The sequence below is a fragment of the Phasianus colchicus genome, chromosome 2 (assembly GCF_987193195.1).
Source record: "Phasianus colchicus chromosome 2, bPhaCol1.hap1.1, whole genome shotgun sequence".
NCBI lineage: Eukaryota > Metazoa > Chordata > Aves > Galliformes > Phasianidae > Phasianus > Phasianus colchicus.
In genome coordinates this window covers 16881012-16900485 of record NC_143437.1, presented here as the reverse complement: position 1 = coordinate 16900485, position 19474 = coordinate 16881012, and the positions used below count along the sequence as shown (strand labels likewise).

Genomic DNA, 19474 nt, shown 5'->3' with positions numbered 1-19474 from the left:
CAAACATATCTATCCACAACTCCTTACAAGAACATTTTATTCCTTTCTTGCTTTTGTAGAAACCAAAACTCCAGTACTTAGTAGAAAAAAGTGAACAAAGACATTTCTAGGGAAAATTGAACTCACCTGCTCTCTCTGTCATCCTCTAGCAGCTGCAGCTTGTAATAGGAATTTGTTCCTTTCACAATATCCACTAGGCCAAGAGTTGCACTGAAAATCTTTCCACCTTTTTCGAAGACGTGAGCAGAATCCTCCAAGCCTACAAAGAGGGAACAGAATTAGAACACAGAGGTTACTATTTTAGGTTTCTTTCCTACGTTCATGTTCACCCAGGTGTTTCAAAATTGTGAGAAAATTAACAAAATATCAGAAAGAACAGTGGTAACATACTCATTAAAAACTATTTGAAGCTTACTTTTCAACACATTGTAGGTACATGCTTTTAGGTACACTGGAATGAACCTCAACCCTAACTTGAAAAAACTGTACATTTGAGAAGGGGCAACACAGAATCTAGCCCTGAACACTGCATGACTGCCTAGAAGAAATCTCAAGAGAGATAAAGCTTTACAGTTGTCACATTAAAAAATTAACTGAAAAAATGAAGACTGGTCTTAGTTGCAGTATGAATTCTAAGGACAACATCTGTACATAATCAATTTGGAGAGTAGCATCATTTGCCCCTGCTGAAAGAGTCTTGAGGCAAATGCTTATGCGACAACCACAGTCACCACTGCCTGAGTCTTTATCCACTCTTCTAACATGTTTCTGAAGCAGAAAAATGTGTATACCTTAGTTTAAATGCACCTCCTGAAAGATGCACTAGAATATCCAAGCTTTAAGGCAAGAAATTCTTGCCTTCCTCTGATAGCAAGAAAAGCTGTCTTCAAAATACCACTTTCTTTTACGGCATCCTTAACTTTTACATTAATGACTGAAAACCTTTTTCCTTCCACAGAAAGATAAAAATAAGAATGCTGCAAACAATCATGCATCCTGAAGACTTCGGTGAAGACTCAGCTATTGTTCTCACTCACCAGAATCAGGATCTACTGCTGCTCCACCTTTAACTGTTAGCTTCATTTTCTTTTCAGACTTGCTAGGTCCTGCAGGGATAACAAGTTAATTTTTTCCTACACAAGTAATACAGTTTGATTTGAATCAAGATATAAATTCTCAATTTGCATAATTACTACCTTAATGAAGCTTCAAATCAGATTCCCGGAATAATACCACCACACTTCAATGGCTTTTTACCTGCCTTTAGCAGCTAATTCACAGCTGCCACCCCCCAGAAGAAAATGAAAACCAAGATCTCCCCAGATAACATCTACCTTCCTTCCTCCTGACCCCAATATCGTTTTTCCAATTACACAATAGATAGAAGTCACATTTGTGGTTGTATTTAAATGGGATTTTAAAACTTCACAGGGCATGTGGGACATTCAGTACTCTTGGAGATCCTGCTGCTGTTAGTCTGACAATAATACAAAACTGAATGACAAACTAAAAGCTTGGGGGCTATGGAAAAGAAGTTGAGCATATTTAATGGTTTTGTTCACTTTCCAGCATGAATAATGCAAGCTGTGGCAGTTGTGAAGACTACTGCACAGTGGTGATGGGCTGACAGTTGAACTACATGATCTTAGTGGTCTTTTCCAACCTTAATGATTCTATGATTTTAAGAGTGCCACTGAGACAGAAGCTGTCAAGAGATAACTTCATACTCACTTAAACCTGGTCTTACCTAAAGCTTGATTATTTAAAATTTACTATGAGGGGAAAAAAAGTCAGAGAACTCTAGGAAAGGATGAGGCTAGACTATACCCAGATTTTCTTTGTGCACACAGAGCATTAAACAGGACCCTGGAGAAACAATCACTTCATTCTTCACCTTGTTCTTCTTTGACCTTCCCGGCACTCTTCATATTTGGGGGCTTGCTGCACTTCCCATCCACCGCCACCTCCTGGTGCTCTGTTTTCACCTCTGCACCCCAAGGTGAAATTGCATGGAGAGAGAGAAGCTCCTGAAAGCTCTTGCTGGAAGATTTCACATCCTTAAGAAACTCCTCTGAGACCACACGAACTTTGGCATCTTTCACTTCTTCCATCTTCTTGCTCATTTTCTCCACCTCCTCTGCAGAGGCAGGAAAAGGAGGAAAACAAACAAAAAACAAACAGTGAGGTTTCAAGACTTCAGCCTCTGCTTCTGACAACAATTCAGGACCCTGTAAAACTTTGAGGGGATGCATTTTCACAACATACAAAGCTGCAGACTGGACTAGAGCAGGAACACTTATATTTTACTCAACTGGTCCAGCCTTTATGGCATAACCCACATGACTACTTTTTGCTAGGTAAATAAAACTCAACCAACTCACATTTCCTTTTACTTTTCCAAGGCCACATGCAAGTGCAAACACACTCCCCAATCCAAACACTAACCCACAACACTAATCCTCTAATCAAGTGCATGTATCCAGTGCTACCAGTGACCACCCCAAGGTTGCTTACTCTGTGTGCTGATACACAGGGTGGCCTTGTTAGCTGTTGTTGTCATCTTTCCTCCCAACTCCTCCACAATATTCTTCACTTCCTCCTTGTTCTTGGACAGCTTTCCAAGAGTCAGGATCTTCATGTTGGTCAGTGGTTTGTCTAGGGGTTCAGAAACAAAACGGTACGTTAGTGACAAGCACAGAGTCCCCCACACAAATAATAAGCAAAAGAGACAGCATCCCACACACTCAGAACAATCAGCACAGCCTGCAGGGAGATGAGTCCAAGTGGGTCTGACTAATGAGTGGGAGAAAGCTTCCAATCTCTAAGGGAGATGACAAAGCCCAGCACATACTACAAACAGAACGAATGGAAGGCTGGAAAAGATGTGTATGTGGGCACATTATTTGCCTGCATTTAGCTGTTGTTTTTTTGTTTGTTTGTTTTTAAGTTTGCTTCAGAACTGTCTACTAGTGACTTTGTTCAGCTTCCCTCTTCATCTGATGACTGGACAACATGAAAGGTCCTGCCTCTTCAAAAGGAAATCTGCTTTTGAGGAGCTGGAGAAAGTTTCTCTCTCAAACAAGAGCATTCTCACATGTTACAGTACATTTGAGTCTTGATTTTACAGACAGTTCAAAGTTGGAAGCTGGCTGAATCATGCAAACCCTGCAACAAGCAAACTGGAAAGCAGTTGATGCTTCACTACTTTGTAGTGTCAATACTGATGCAATTAGCTTTGCAATGCAGGTAGATTCAGGGCACAGTGAATGTCTGAATGTCTTTTCCTGCATTTCTAAAGATGAATGCTAAACTGAAAGGTTTTTATTCCTCCCATCCACCATCCCAGACAGAAATGAGTTAGGCTACTAGCAAACAAAGTAACCTGGGCTTAATTCTAGTCAGTAGTTTGTATTTACTTTCAGAACACACTGGAATGGGAATCAAGTTGCCAGTTAAAATAACGTGATCTGGCCAATATTAGCTAGACAGAATTACTTTCACCCTTTTCACTAAGTAACAACAACCCCTTGCTCTCCAAACTACAGCCAGGGCTAAATAAACTAAATAAGATGTTACAGTTCTTAGTGGACAAGGCACATCACTAAAGGGTGCAACTTGCGCCAGTGGCCTATGTGGAATTAGTGGAGTTGAACCATTTGCCAATTTGCAGGTTGGAGACAGCACATCTGTTCTTGCACAAAGCTCATCAACAGTTGTTGAGACTAAGTATACAAAGAAGATTTCAAACAACTTCCCAACCTTAAAAACCTAACACTGGGTATAGAATGTGGAAGCTGATATTGCCGAGGATCCTGGATGCTTCTCAAGCAACCAAGTCAGAAAGTATTTCACAGCAAGTCTCACTTGGGATATAGGTCTTTAACTCTTTGATTCTTTGTGAACAATGAATCACCATCAAGAAATACCCAAAATAATTTGTCAAGAAAAAAAAAAACAGCCACACACACATGAAAAAAGATCCCAAGCATGTGTGCCCAATGAGCTGGAAAAGGGTCTTCCTTTGCTAGGAAGAGGTAGCACATGACAATCTGCAATTCTGTTTTTTTACCAGGAGAGTTCAGACTGCTCAGGGGTAAGAGAACCGCAAACAGCACGCCTGTTCAAGGAGCCCATCTGGATAGGAATGGCATCAACCACCACCCTGCACTCCACTGACCTTGGGGTGTAGAGACAGTCTCTGTCAAAGGAGCAGATGCAGATGGAGGTGGCGCAGAGTTCACAGCTGCAGCCTCAGGAGGGAATATCCTGTCCTGCTTCTTACACTTAAACTTTTTGAGATAAGGAATTTCACGAAATTCCTGTATGATAAAAGCATACAGAGTTTAAAAACAGCAAACACTATTACAAAATATAAAAGCCAAGTTAAGCACTGGCCATATTGTGTCATTTACCACAGGTCTCAAAGGATTTCCAAGATACTCATATTAAGATAGGCAAATATTCACTTCATTGATTCAGAAACCAAAGCTAGAGGAGAGTAAATGAATGGTTTCAAATCAAATCAGCAACATCTCTTTTAATTTAGTGTTACTGGGAAAAGGAATGACTTTGTTCTACATTAACTGCCCCCAGAGAAATGCAGCTGTGACAGGAGTCCCCACTGTCACAGCTGCTGAGCACTGCAGCGCACTGTGCTCTCCAGCATCCAACACTGCTGCTTATCTAAACTCCTCACAAGAGGAAGCATCAATTAAGAAGCAGGCTTCAGATCATCACATTTACAGTCAACACCCACCTTCGGGATTACCCAGTCTTTCCTGTTGGGAGTCTGTGTTTTAGCCACACACTTAGTCCAGGCAGTAATGTCCCCTGAACAGTAGTATGCATCGCTCTTGAACACAAACTGCCCCTTACACTCCTCGCAGGGAAGCAGAGCTCCAAATGCCATTCCATCTGCCACACGGTCCAAGATCTAAAACAACAAAGAATACAAAACTGGGCATTCAGAAGAGCATAACCCCCACACAGAGCCTGACCAGACAGCACTGCTTGGAGAGGGAAAGAAGCAGATGAGCTACTGCATCTGAGCGCAAGTATGTAGGTGGGAACGTAGGCTCAGACAAGCCCCAGTTTTCCTGCCTAGAGATTTTTTTGGCCATTTTGAGTCTAGACACTTCCCACATCTCATCCCACACTCCCTACAGCCTTAATAAACAAAAACACTTCATGTGACATGTGCCTCTGAAAGAGAGAAACCTTTTGCAAGTTACACAGTCTGAAATGTGACTTTCTTAGAAAGCGTGCCAGAAAATAACTAGAAAATAACACAGTTTTTGCTTCTTCTAGCCTAACATAACAGTTAAAAGGAGGCAATGTGAAGCACCACAGCCAATGCACTTTTGCAGAGCCAGTGACAAAAATACCAATCAGCTGGGACACTGAATACCCAGCACACATGCAAAATGACTACAGACCAACTTACTGCATTCTCCCCTGAAGGCACCTCCTGCTTGTTGGCGATCAGCAGCTCTTTCAGGTCATTCGTGGAGCAGACCTTCCTCAGCTCATCCTTGATGCCCCAGATCAGCTCTGTCTGCTCCTGTGGACAAAACCTGGCAGCTTAGCTACTTGCAGACAGTCACTACTGAACACCTCCGTAACTGCAGCATGGTGAAGAACACCAAGAGCCAGCAGCTTCACTACAGGGAGAACCACATGTTTTATCCAAACAACTAGATCAGATCTTTAAAGCCACATACTTCAGATTTCAGTTTGAATATATATGCACATGATAGCTTTCAAAAGTACTCTCACAAGAAGATTGCAAGGGAAAGCTTGGCTGTATGGGATTCTGTATAAACCAATGCTTCTGCATTGTGTATGTGAGCAGAAAGACTGTAGAACAACTTTTACAGCACTACCCCATACAAAATAATACAAGTTTTTATAGCAAAACAGCTTTTAGGTGGAGCAGAACCTCTGTTTCTACCACACTTCTACTCAGTGTGTTCTCAACAGCCTCTGCAAACATCACCAACCCAGTTCACACTGCCAACAGCAGGGATATCATTGCATTAGAGTGTATTGTACTAAAATAAAAATCACAAATACTGGAACACATTGTTGTTATTTTAAGAGACTTAAGTGTAAGAAGTACTTTTAGATCAGAAACCTGAAATGGCCACGATAGGCCTGCGCATTCTTTTAGGCCTTTCTACAAAAGGTGAAAGGGTTAGACAGAAAAGAAACATCCTAAAAAATCAGATCATGTCATTTTGTTTACAGCACTACCTTTAGCAAAGCTGCTTGCTATTTTTTTTCTTGGAAAGTACCTATGCCAAACTTTTAAAGAATACAAAACTCTTACAGCTCCATTAGGAATTCTTTCCACAGTATCCCAAAATTAAAAGGTATAAAGCTGCAATTTACCACACTTTGTACTCAACAACTGAACACTGCTTCTCATAGGGTGAGAGAGATATGACCTCTCAGTAATCTAATTCCACACTTCACCATTGCTTAATTTTTACAGTGAGCTCTTTATTGGTTGCAAGCTCTTCTGAAACAGTACTTGGTATCAGAGCTTCAGCAACCACAGTCAGATGAAACAGGAAGGTTCATGAAACCAACTTCTCTGAGAGAAAGAAGGCATTTAGCCTAATCTATTTAAATCTAATAAGCCTAAGTCCTAGAGAAGTTCTTTCCTCTATTTCAGGAGACAACAGCAGGAAGAATCGCCCTCAGCAATGGCTTTGCATCAGGCCACCTCCTGTGCCAAGACATAAGAACCAGCTGTACTGCAACTCTGCTTCGTCTAGGCAGGAGATACAGTTCCTCTCCGGGTACCACAGCTCTTCAGTTAGTGTCTGACACTGCACTCTTCTAGCTAGGCAGTTTTTAGGATCTAATCAGCTAAAACTCACCTTCAGCTGTTTTTCCTGCTTTGATTCTTTTTCTTTTTCTTTTTTTGATTTCTTTTTTGCAATCACATTTCCATCTACCTCTTCTCCTTTTCTCTTTCTAAGAGAGAAAAAATGAAGAACATACATAGTGAAAAATGAGTTATTTAAATGCCTGTCTAGTCATTAAAATGGCTCAGGTTACTGACTGCTGATATCTGCAGAGACTTGAATAAGTGGCAAGATCACTTCTCAAAATTCCTCAGTGCTACATCACAGACACGTACTTGGCTCTGCAACAACTTCTGCCTCAATTAGATCAGGCACACTTTGGGGCTTTTCACAGGATCATTATGATCTGACAGAACAGCACATAAAATGCTACGACACTGGGAACTGCAGGCATATTCAGCCACATCCGTTTTAGTTACTCCAAAGGCATACCCAAGACCCACGAGAATACATACACCTCTCCACATATGAGGAGGGGTAGTAATGAAGGTTATGACTACCATGGAATCATCACAGAATGCTTTGTGTTGGAAGGAACCTTAAAGGCAATCCAGTTCCAATCCCCAGCCATGAGCAGAGCTGCCACCAACTCAGGCTAACCAGGGCCCCATCCAACCTGGCCTTGAGCACCGCCAGGGATGGAGGACCTACACCTTTTCTGGTCAACCTGTTTCAGTGTCTCAGTGCCTTTTGGGTAAAGAATTCTCCGCTTAACATCCAACCTAAATCTCCCATCTTTTAGTTTAAAGCCACCCCCCTTGTGCTATCACTATTAGACCATGTAAAAAGTTGGTCTCTCTCCTGCTTATCAACTCCCTTGAAGTACTAGAAGGCCACAGCACGATATCCCCACAGCTTTCTCCTCTCCAAGCTGAACAATAACAGCTCCCTCAGACTTTCTTCAGAGAAGAGGTTCTCCAGTCCTCTGAGCATCTCTGCTCTCCTCTGGACACACTGCATTCTTCGTGTACTGGAGACCCCACGCCTGGACACAGTACTTCACACAGGGCCTCACAAGGGCAGAGCACAGAGGAACAATCCCCTCCCTTCCCTTGCTGCCACCTCTCTGTTGATGCAGCCCACAACACCGTTGGCCTTGTGGGCTACAAGCATGTGCTGCTGGCTCATGTCCAGCTTTTCATTCATCAAAACCCCCAAGCCCTTCTCTGCAAGGCTGCTCTCAGTGAGTTCTTGTCCCAGTCTGTACTCATATCTGGGACTGCCTTGACCCAAGTACAATACTCTGCACTTGATCCGATTCAATCTCATTAGCTTCTCATGTGCCCACTTTTTCAGCGTGTCCAGGTCCCTCTGGATGGCATTTCTTACCTCTGTTGAGTCAACTGCATAACTCAACTTGGAGTCATCAGCAAACGTGCTGAAGGTGTACTTGATCCCACTTGATAAAGATATTGAAGAGCATCGGTTCCAAAATAAACCCCCAACACTCATGACCAGCCTCCACCTACACAGAGCCATTGACAACAACTCTCTGGCTGCAGCTATCCAATCAATTCCTTACCCACCAAATAGCCCAGCCTTCAAATCCGTATCTCTCCAATTACATAGTCTTTCAGCTGAATCAACAGTTTGATTTTTCAGCTAAGACAGTGGAAATTGAAATAAAGGCTTATCAGTCCCAATGAGATGCATGAGGGAACTGGCTGACATAGTTGCCAAGCCATTCTCAATGATATCTGAAAAGTCACAGCAGTCGGGTGAAGTCCCTGATGACTGGAAAATATGCAAAGTCACATCTATGTTTAAGAAGGACAGAAAAGACGATACAGGGAACTACTGACCTGTCAGCCTTATCTCAGTGCTGGGGAAGACCATAGAGCAGATCTTCCTGGAAGCTCAGGCACATAGAAGAGAGGAAGGTGATACAGGATAAGCACCATGGTTTCACCAAGGCAGGTCCTGTCTGATCAACCCCATTGCTTTTTATGACAGTGCAACTGCATCAGTGGACAAGGGAAGAGACACTGATATCATCTATTTGGACTTTAGTAAGGCCTTTGATATGGTCCCCCATAACACTGTTCTCTCCAAATTGGAAAGATATGGATTTGATGGGTGGACTGTTCAATGGATGAAAAACTGGTTGTGAGATTGCACCCAGAAAATGGTGGCCATGGTTCAGTGTCTGGATTGAGATCAATGATGAATGGGACCCTCAGTGGCACCGGGACCAGTGCTCTGTAACATCTTCATCGATGACACTGCCAGTGGGATCAAGTGCACCCTCACCAAGTTTGTGGATGACATCAAGCTGCGTGGTCCAGTTAACACACCCAAGGGACACAATGCCATCCTGAGAGACCTAAACAGGCTCCAGCAGTGTGCCCAGGAGAACTTCATGAGGTTCAATAAATCCAAGTGCAAGGTTGTGGCAATCCTCACAATCAGTACATGATGAGGGATGTAAGGATGGAGCACTGCCCTGCTGAAAAGGACCTGACAGTATGAGTGGATAGCAGCCAGACATGAGCCAGCAATGTGCTCCTGAAGCCCAGAAAGCCAACTGTATCCTGGGCTGCACCAAAAGAAGCATGGCCAGCAGGGTGAAGGAAGTGAACCTGCCCCTCTGCTCTGTGCTGGTGAGACGTGGAGTCCTCAGTACAGGAGATGTAGACCTATTGGAGTGCATCCAGAGAAAGGCCACAAAAATGACACAGGGAATGGAACACCTCCCCTCTGTGGACATGCTGAGGGAGCTGGGACTGTTCAGTCTGGAGAAGAGAAGGCTTCAGAGAGACCTAATTGCAGCTTTTCAGTATCTACAAGGGAACTGTATGAAAGAAGGGGAGAAACTTCAGCAGGGTCTGTTGTGATAAGACAAGGGGAAATGGTTTCACAATAGAAGAGGGGACATTTAGATTGGATATAAGAAAGGCTTTTCCAATAAGAGTGGTGAGGCTCTGGCACAGGTTTGCCCACAGAGGTGGAGGACACCCCATCCTTGAAAGCATTCACGGTCAGTCTGGACAGGGCTCTGAGCACCTGATTGAGCTGAAGGTGACCTTTTTTAGTGCAGGAAGGCTGGATCAAACAGCCTTTAAGGGTTCCTTCCAACTCAATGATTCTACAATTTGTGACAGCAAATGTAGTCATTTTAATAAGGTATCACAGGGAAAACAGACACTTCCTAGCTAGTTCCCCTTCAAACAGGAACTGAGTCAGATTTTTAAAACCAGATGGGAAGAAGTTCCTGCCTGCAAAGTATTCCCAGGCTGACCATGGTTTCATGATGTACTATTATGCAGCTTTGTGTGAGGAAATTTACTGTTATTAGCTGAACCATTACAGCTGTGCATGGAGAAGGTACAGAAAACTTCGCACAGGAAAGACTGGAAAAAAAGAGAAAGCCAAACAAAAGCCAGGGATTTTTGCAGGATTCTGAGTGATGAGACCTCATAAGAACATTCAGGTTTTCAGAGTCGTGTCACCCCCTTGGTCTGCCTGTATCAGTATCAATAAATCACTCTCAGTGCATGTTCTCATCACGAGGAAATAAAATGAAATGTTACCCCATTTGGGGCAGGATGGGCCTAGAAACTGAGGTAGAGCATGAGCACAGCTTGGATGTTCCACTGCAGTGTCAAACTCTGTCAAAGAGTTACAAGCATTTAAAAATATGAGATAAACATAAAAGTATGCATAAGCTGTGGCTGTTGTGTAGATCAAAGTTAACACTCTCAATTGCCCTCCTATTAACAATACTGTTTCCTAAATGGCACAGACAAGAAACAGCAAGGCAAGACTGGATGCAGTACAAGCACAGCCATGCTTCCAAAGGTCCCCAGGCCACACAAGAGAGCTCTTCTCCCTTTGGCTGCAGGCTCCACAAGGCACAAGCCCAGAGCATCCATTGATCACTGCAGCACCAAACACAAACTGCGAACCACGCAAACCACAGCTCCTGGAAGTTTAACCGAATCACAGGCACACAGAATAATCAGGGAAAAACACACCAGCATGAACACAATGCACACACTGCTGTACCTTCCCAAGCCAGAGGGCTTCATCATGCAAGTATTTAGGATGGGTGCCCAAACACTGTGCATCTGCAGTATCTCTCCTTGGCAGGCTGAGAAACAGAGTGCCTCCAGCAACCCAAGGCTGATGGCTGTGCAGCAACTTGCCTCCAAAAGGAGGAAAGCCAAACCACTGGAAGGCAGTCACCCTGCTGAGAGGCCCCTGGACCAAGGCAAAGCATCCAAGTCCCAGCAGGGATTCATACTTCTGGCAGTTTCTCAGAGGGGAGGGACAGTGGGTTGCTTTGCCTGTACCCAACAATTGTCATGCTTGCTCCAGCCAAACTGCAGTGTGAAGGGGATCATACATATTGCAGAAAGGTATATAGCTGGAAGTTTCTCACCTTCTCTCCTGTCCCTGTCTATGCCCAATACTTAAAGCAAACACCAATTGTTATTTTATACAGCTTCAAGGGATGGACAAAAGTGAATTCATCTCCTATCTGTCCAAAGTCACAAATTTTACAAAAAGATAGCAAAGCAGACACTCATTGACACGCACTCCTTTTACCTGCCATCACTGGGACCAGACACGGTGCTGCTGTATACAGCCTTTCTCCTGCTGGGGAAGGAAAAGTCTATGCACTAAACAGGTACAGTCCAACAGCTTGCTTAGAAGACTGGCACTGACCAGACAACACAAAACACTTCTCAACTCCCTGGAAGATACAGAACTACAAGATCCACTCCAGCTTTAAGAAGGATGATGAGGAAGGTAAACCGGCCTGCTCCCAATTGGCCCTTCCTTACCGTCTACTCCATTTTTCATGTTCTCATAAGAATGAAAACAAAGACGTAAGGACAGTAACCCTGGATAAAGTAGACACCTGATATAGGAAGGAACTGGAACCCCCTTCCTCACTCTGTAAAGCACTTGCAGATTGTTGCTGACACAAGTACTTATCCTCTGCTTCAGATAATCTGTAGCTAACTGGGTGCTGCCTGACAACACCTCCAGAATGAGGCTTTGCTACCGTATTGAGCAGCAGTTCCATGCAGGGGAGGACTGCATGTCTCATCCAGCAGTGACCAATGAAAGAAGCTAGGATCCTTGCAGAAAATCTTCCCATTTTTGTCCTTCAGAGGGAAGAGATTTTTCCATCCCATTCTTGGTAGCACTGCTCAATGCCTCAGTTTCACTCACCTGCAGCACATATGTGACATCATCATTCTTATGCAAAGGGCTGACAGCAGCTCCAGTCACAGTGTCTCTGCTGAGCACAGGCCAGACTTGCAGAAGCAGCAGATGAATTTGGGTATGTCATATCCAAACTGCAAACAGCTGACTGGATGTAATTTGGATGCAGCACAAGCAGAGATAACTGAAGATCACTTTCAGAATCTCACCTACAGCAGATGCTCTGATATTGTTTCTGCAAGAAGCTGCAATTTCTGTCATTAATACCTGTTATCTGTTTGAATGCACAAGCTAAACAATGGGAGACAGCTGCACCTCATTCAAGCTTCTGGACTTCTCCCCCACCTTTTTCTTGGCTTCTTCAGAACTCTGTACTTTCTTGGCAGACAATCCCCAGGTAGGAAGCACGCTCACACCACTCCACTCATTCCACTTATTTACACTCCCACTCACTCGGTTAGCTCTGAGACAGATGGACTCTTTGCCAATTCATCCTTAATACCCTCAGGTCAAGCACACAGCCCAAATGGCAGAAGAAAGGTGATGGCTCACAAGAGCCAGTCAGCACCCTCACAGGCAAGGGGCTTGTTCATGCAGTACTTAGGAAGCAGGAAAGATGGCATTTCCTACTGTTTTTCTAGCATAAGATCCTGGTTCACATTACCCTACATCACCATGCTAAGCTTTTTTCCAACGCAATTCTAGACTTTTATTTACACAGTGACTTGACAAACTGTCCTGTGGCCTATCTTTGCAAAGCCTTCATATTTTGAGTATCATCCCAGAGAGTGGCCCAGAAAAGCAGACAGGGCAGACAAAAAAAACCAAAACAAAACAAAAATCAGTCAAATCTCTAGAGCTTTGCTGAAGACAGGGGAGAAAGTTACTAATAACCTTATTAAACTCATTCACTGCCTCAAGATGAACTGGAATGCCAAAAGTTGCAAATATGTGAAAACTTGGTACTCCTACCTATATCCTGCAATGTACGCAGAAGGAAGGTGCCTACTATGTGAAAGGAAAGCAGTCCCAGATAGCACAGCACAGTCTGAAGGGTCCTAGCCTCCAGCAGCTCAGGGGACAGGGCTGAACATTAGCATATGGACCCATGGAAAAGTATCTGCATGACACTGCAGAACCCTTCCCACAGCATCTGCACCGCTGCTGAACATTTCTGAAACAACTGCTTGCCAACCAAGCACATAAGCTGAATGGCAGCCTCTTAACACGCAGATCAATTAATGCAAACTCTACTATGTTATCTATAATCAAAACCGATGCTGATACTCAGAAGCTTTGAACCATGCCCATCAGCCACACACTTACAGAGGACCAAAACTGAAAAAGACTGCACAGATTTGATACAAGTACATCTTTTCAGAACCCAATCTCAGTCTCACTGGGCAGATTCACAGTGACTCTTTGCAGAATTATTGATGAATTCAGTCTAGGAAGTACACGGGTGTCATGGTTTTGTGATTTTTGGGCTTTGATATTCCACATCATAACATCATGTGGGGCACTGGGAGTTTAACTGTTTCTGGGTACCTGCCTGGAAGAGAAGAAGAACTACATTCCCCAGGGGACTTTGCGGTCACACAGAGTCTCGAGATACAACTCCTGGCAAGGTCACCTGATGCGCTCTTCTTTGCCTGCTCTTTGTCGGCTCTTCTCCCTTTTTCTCCCTGCTGCTCAACTGGACTGCGCATCTCACCTCAGCTCTCCACGTTGTGGTGTGGTCTATCCACCTTTCGGACATTCTCTCTCTCATTATATTTGATTTATTAGCTTCAAATTTAATTATATTGTATTATAGTGTGTTATCTTGCATTCCGATAATATATTTAGTAAATTAGTTTGTTTCTCCTCAGATCGTTGCTGCTGTTTTTAATTATTTTGGGGTCCCCTGTTCCCTTTTTCCAGAGGCGCGGATCTGCAGATCTCTCTGCCCCGCTAGTCACGGAACCGGGCCGAACCAGCCTGTATACCGTTGACAACAGGGAAGCCCAACACCTTACAAGACAACACTGTTCCTGTTTGTAGAACCCAGTCATACTTTATGCTTCTTCCTTCATGGGAATAATGCAACACTGGCTTGTATTAACAAATGTGAAGCTAGGCAAAGTCACTTAAAAAAAAAAAAAAAGCCTTCATTAACTGAGAAAGATCAACTAGGACTCACAAGCCACCTGGAAGGGCTTCTCTATCAATTCAACCTCTGTTAAGAACCTCCATTCAAAATTTCAAGGCAAAGCAATACAATTTCAACTGTCTATCATAAAAGGTTTAGCAAACAAAAGCATCTAAGTGTAAGCACCATGGAGGCAATAAGCAGTTATCAGACTCTGCATGTCACAGATCAGCAACGTGTAGATAAGATCTGTCAAATCAATCCTGTAATAAGTAGTTAGGTCAGAGAAACAAAGACTGATAACAGCATGACACGAGTGCAGAGCTCATGTCCGTTTCTATCACATGCATAATATTTATGGCTGAAAACCCCACACCAGTCCTTTAAGTCACAGCTGCCAGTCTCAGCCTCAGTGCAGTCACAGAGACAAACGGACTGCAGCCTCCCAGGGATAGGGAATCAGCCCGCTGTCACCTGCCCGAATGACACTGGAGGACCACATCCTCCTATAAGCACTATTCTCTTAAGACTGAGATAACAATGCCACAACACGTTCATCACAAATGTATATGAAGGTAAGCAACTGTTCCTTGAAAACACACAATTTGCTGCATTCCCCACATACCCTTCAGTCTTGGTAGCCGGTAGTTGCTTCTTCAGAGTTTCTTTATCTTCAGCTTTCAAGATGCTGAAACCCAGGAGCTGGGTGGCCCCATATGCCGGGAGAAAGCCCAGCTCTGCCCGGCGGCTCACAAAGCAGTCCGGGTGGTACCAGTTATCGATCATCCCCAGCTGTGGTTTTTCAGGATGCACCATCTTCTTGGAAATCCGAATCTGGCCCTGGGGCAGATTAAAAAAGACACAACAGCAATTGTTAGGTTGTTGTGGGAGGAGCAGGATGTTAGTAAGCTCATTACCAACATGATGCTTCCTGCACACCTGCTAAATGCCAATAGCTCCTCCACCAAAGCCTGCAACTATTGTCCAAACCCTTTCCTTATAACTCCACTGCTTTCACTAATACCTTGTCCTAGGTTGGAAAAACAGCCTATTAAGTAACTTTCTGTTGAAACAGAATACTTGAAACAGATAATTCTGTAGTCTTTACACTTTCAACTTCCTGCCAGTTAACCAGAATAAGCAAAGATCACATCACCAAGCCACACAGAGGGGACTCTGAAAGGTGTCTTTATGTCCTTATCAGTTAATCTTTACTACTAGGTCTCATCCTCTGCAAATTACTTTTCAGATGCCCAAAGTACTTGGCTTAAGTGCTTTTAGACTGCAACGCTTCATGCTCCAAGAAGGGACTGCCTACACCCCAGCCACCAACGTTTCTGCAGACACAAGTATAGCAGCACTGTCATGTGGTCCTCACCAACTGCACAGAACTGGCACCTCTATTCTCACCTACCAGAGGCTCACAGCTTCATTTTGCCGATTGTCTCTAAAAGTAGAGCAACAAGACAAGCTGGAATATGGGGCATTATCATTAATTAGGTGTACTGCTGTGTTTGTCTGATTCATACACTGCACAGAAACAAAGGAGGATAAAGAGGCTGACATCTCTGCAGTGCCTGAACAAGCAGAAGACACAGTTAGCGGTGGCTCTTTCACTCTTTTATTCTAACCAAAGCATGCTGGCAAGCAACATTTCAGTCTGCTGTAACGTCCAAGAAGAAGGAAGCATCAGCAGATCTGAAGTCCAGGCTCCAGTGCCTGAGGGGCACCTTTATGTCAATCTCCCAGGACATGGCTGCCTCTCAGACCCAGAAAAGAAACTCTACGACTGCCTTCCAAGTGCAGGACACAAGGACGCAGTTAGAGAAGCTTCTATTTGAACTGGGACCGGTGGGAGAACAGGTGAGATGGAGAACTAAAGAGAAGCTTTTTACCTTTTCTATTTTCTGCTCACAGCCTTTGCAAGTACTCCTGTTAGACTTGGCATACTCTGCAGCAAAGTCAGTTAGGCTCTTCTCAGCCTTGCCACCTCCTTCCTGGTCCCCTCCTTTTCCTGAAGAGCAAAAGTAAATACAGAGCTTTAAGAGGCACCCTCTTTCCTTTTTTGTTTCTTCCCATCTGTTCCGGATTGTTAGCAGTCTCGATTAATAAACCTCTGTGTTCTGCTTCCAAACAGAACCCCTCTCAAAATGAAAGTCCTCTTTCAAAGTGACAACTTCCTTTTTTTTTTTTTTTTTTTTTTTTTTTAAGTTATTAATACACTTCATCAGTCAGTCATAATTCTGAAACCGCAAAGCACTCTGGTTTACACAGTCACTCATTGGGTTTGCTCTTCTCTGTACTTAGACTCCCCCATTTCTCCCCGGCTCGGTTCATCACCTAAGGGCTCTATAGAGCCACCACAAGCATGTGCTGCAGAGGCAACACCAAAAGTATTGCATGCCAAAAGAGTATTAACACCAAAGAACTGAAAACAAAATACAGCATTGATAACAAAAAATATTTGGCAACATGTCTGCCGACTGCCTTGGCTTTCTTCCACTCCCCCCTCCTTTCCCCTTCTGCTTCAAAACTGGTCTGAATCACAGTGCTAGCATCCTGGCTCTGGAGAGTGGACACACCATAGCAATTCTTCTGACACTATTTGCTACAGGGACACAGCCATTAAGTAACTATAACAACAGCCTGAGAAGACAGAGCACGGTTCCAGCTCTGGACACCAGGACAGCTCTGCTTACCTCCTCCAGGGCCTCCGGTTTCAATGGCCTTCTTGATTTTCTCCTGGTCCTCCCAGCGGAGCTCAGGGAAGCCATCGATGTCTGTGTGGGACACAATCCGCGCCCGCTTCCAGAAGCAGCTGTAGTGGTGCCAGTGAGGGACTTTGCCATCAAACATGGGCGACTAGGAAAAACACACGAGGCTGAGGTGCAGCAGTTGAGATCCGAGTGAGTGAGGGGAGGGGGAAACGAAGAGTATTTGGTAAACACCGGCCACCAGCCTCGCCCCATAAGGACCACAAACATGACACAGAGTCCTCACGATGCCAGGGGAACATCACAGCCTCCAGCAGGACAACACCACAGCCCAAACCCTGCAGCTCTGCAGCACCCCGCCCCGCTGAGGGTGCTGTGCTGGGCTGACTTCTAGCCGCCGGGTCACAATCTGGCAGCGCTCCGGCACCCGGCGGAGGGAACGGTACGGCGGTTTGACACCAAACACTGCGCACAAACAACCGCGGCTTTAATGACACCCGGCGCTCGGCCACTGGTGCTTCCAGCGCGGCTCTCCTAGCGAGCACACGCCTACCTCGCGGCACCGCAGCGAGCCGCTCCATGCGCCCGAGGCCATACGGAGAGCTCGCGGCCGGCCCATCCCTGGAGGAGCTCACGGCCGCGCCGGACGTGGCCTCGGGCAGCCCGAGCCGGTGGGGGGCGGCCCTGCCCACTGCTCGTTAGCATCCCTCCCAACCCGAACCGTCCTGTGATTCCGTGCGTACCCGGCACCGCGTACCCGGCACCACGACGCGAGCGCAGCGCCCGGCCCGGCCGAGCCCGGCAGCGCGGCGCCGCATCCCGCAGACAAAAGGCGGAGGAAGCGGGGCCACGTGCGGCGCCGCTCCGCTCCATCGGGCGCCCCGCGCGGGCTGAGCGCCGCGCTCCCTGCCGCCCCCCGGGCCGGATGCGGGCGCACCGCGGCGCCGTGAGGCCGAAGCCCCGGGCCCGCCGCTCTCCGCCCTGCGGGACGACAGCGGGGGCCCCCGGCAGCGCGGCCGAGCTCCGGGGCCGCGCCGTACCTGCACCATGAGGGCCAGGCGCAGCGAGTCCTTGGCGATGCTCTCGCCGCACTTCTTGCACGACGCCCGCCCGCTCTTGGCGTACTCCGCGCGGTACGGCTTGTCCCCCGTCTCCGCCATCGCCGCCGAGCGCCGAGCCCCCCACCCCGAGCCCAGGCGCGCCGAGCCGCGCCGCGCGCCCGCCGCAGGCAGCGCTAGCCGAGCGCCGAGCGCCCTGCCCGCCCCAGCCCCCGGCCGCCATCCGCCGCTCGGGCAGCGACTCGGCGTGTCTGGCTGCGCCTGGAACCTTCCGGTGCGGTGCGGGGTATCAATGGGGGGGCGGGGAGCAGCGGTCACGTGGCTGTGGCCGGAGGCGGGGCCTTCTGCTCTCTCACCTCGGAGGCGAGAGCCTCCAACGGCAGCAGGGGGCGCTGGCAGCGCGGCCTCGCTGGAGAACGGCGGTGCGAGGCGCTGAAGTTCCTCCACCGCGTCGCCGGGTGTTTTTCTGTTCCTTTGATGGCGACTCCGAGATTTGTGGCTCGGGGACTTCCTGCATACCATTACCCCTGGGGGAGTTCTTCCACGAATGTGTCCAGCGCCTCTGAAAATACTTTTTGTTTATACGGTATTTATTTATAGGGTTCCTGCAAAGGAGGAACGGCTCCCTGGTGGTGTTCCCTCCCGCTGGGGCCACTAAATTAACGCTGTCCGAGGTAGGCTTGAGTGGATTTTCTTTTTAAAAGAGGGTAGGAGGTTCTTCTACAGGAATAAGCTCAAACCCGGTGCTTGAAAGGATCAGGCTCGAAGTAAGGCTGTCTACACAAAGCATTACAGCGCTGTGATTCTAACTGCATTGCAATGTAATTTCCTACACAGAGCGTCTCCTTGGTTTGTGGTGTTGCAGTGCCCACGTCACGTTAGTTCCCATCGTAAATCTGTTGCTCTCCGAAGCCTCATCTCGCTCTGCATCTCTGTGTCTGAAGCCTGACACGTGGGTCCCTCTCGCAAGGCAGCGAAGGACCGGTGGGCGAGGACTCGTCCAGGGCCCTCAGTGATGCTGGCAGCACTGTGGATGCTGTGCTTTGTTACAAACCGGTGGATGCTCTGGTGGCACTGAGAAGTTGTGCTTGCAAGGCCGTTTTCCCAGGGGATCATACATTGGAGTAAATTCGGTATTTCAGAAGCCTCAGTGTTTGGCTGCTATTTCACAGTAAGCTGCAGCAGTTAGAGAGGGTAAGATTTTTATGGTCCCATGCAGGCTCTCCACATCCCTTTCTAACAACACACCAGTGTCAGCAGGCTGCTGGCTTTGGGGATCCTACTGGATGACAAGTGCCACAAAGACACATGAGACCTGTAGTTTGTTTATGTCCAGTACTGACTGCTGGTGCAGACAGTGTGGTGCTTGCCAGGAAGAGCCGTGTATCACATATGGGCTCCCTGCATTGTGCACAGCAACGTAGGTGAGGAAAGGCATCCAGTTGTTAGGGCTGATCTGCAGGCTTCATCATAAATATCAGGATCCATAGTACTTTCCTTAAAGCCTCCCTGTCTGGAGTCATG

The 19474-nt window shown here is 46.3% G+C and overlaps 1 protein-coding gene across 1 annotated transcript in view; it reads right to left on the bottom strand.

Moving 5' to 3' along the window:
• Positions 1-18109, bottom strand: part of PARP1 (poly(ADP-ribose) polymerase 1) — a 30434-nt gene extending 12325 nt beyond the window's left edge. Inside the window, exons 1-12 of the mRNA XM_031596666.2 lie at positions 17933-18109; positions 16878-17040; positions 16074-16192; positions 14804-15018; positions 6885-6981; positions 5444-5560; positions 4757-4933; positions 4178-4319; positions 2515-2655; positions 1895-2137; positions 1038-1106; positions 127-259 (exon numbers count right to left, since the gene is read on the bottom strand). Of these exons, the coding sequence (XP_031452526.1) occupies positions 127-259; positions 1038-1106; positions 1895-2137; positions 2515-2655; positions 4178-4319; positions 4757-4933; positions 5444-5560; positions 6885-6981; positions 14804-15018; positions 16074-16192; positions 16878-17040; positions 17933-18052 (1736 nt within the window). The 5' untranslated portion in view covers positions 18053-18109. The remainder of the gene's footprint in view (positions 1-126; positions 260-1037; positions 1107-1894; positions 2138-2514; positions 2656-4177; positions 4320-4756; positions 4934-5443; positions 5561-6884; positions 6982-14803; positions 15019-16073; positions 16193-16877; positions 17041-17932) is intronic.
• Between the last annotated feature and the right edge of the window lie 1365 nt (positions 18110-19474).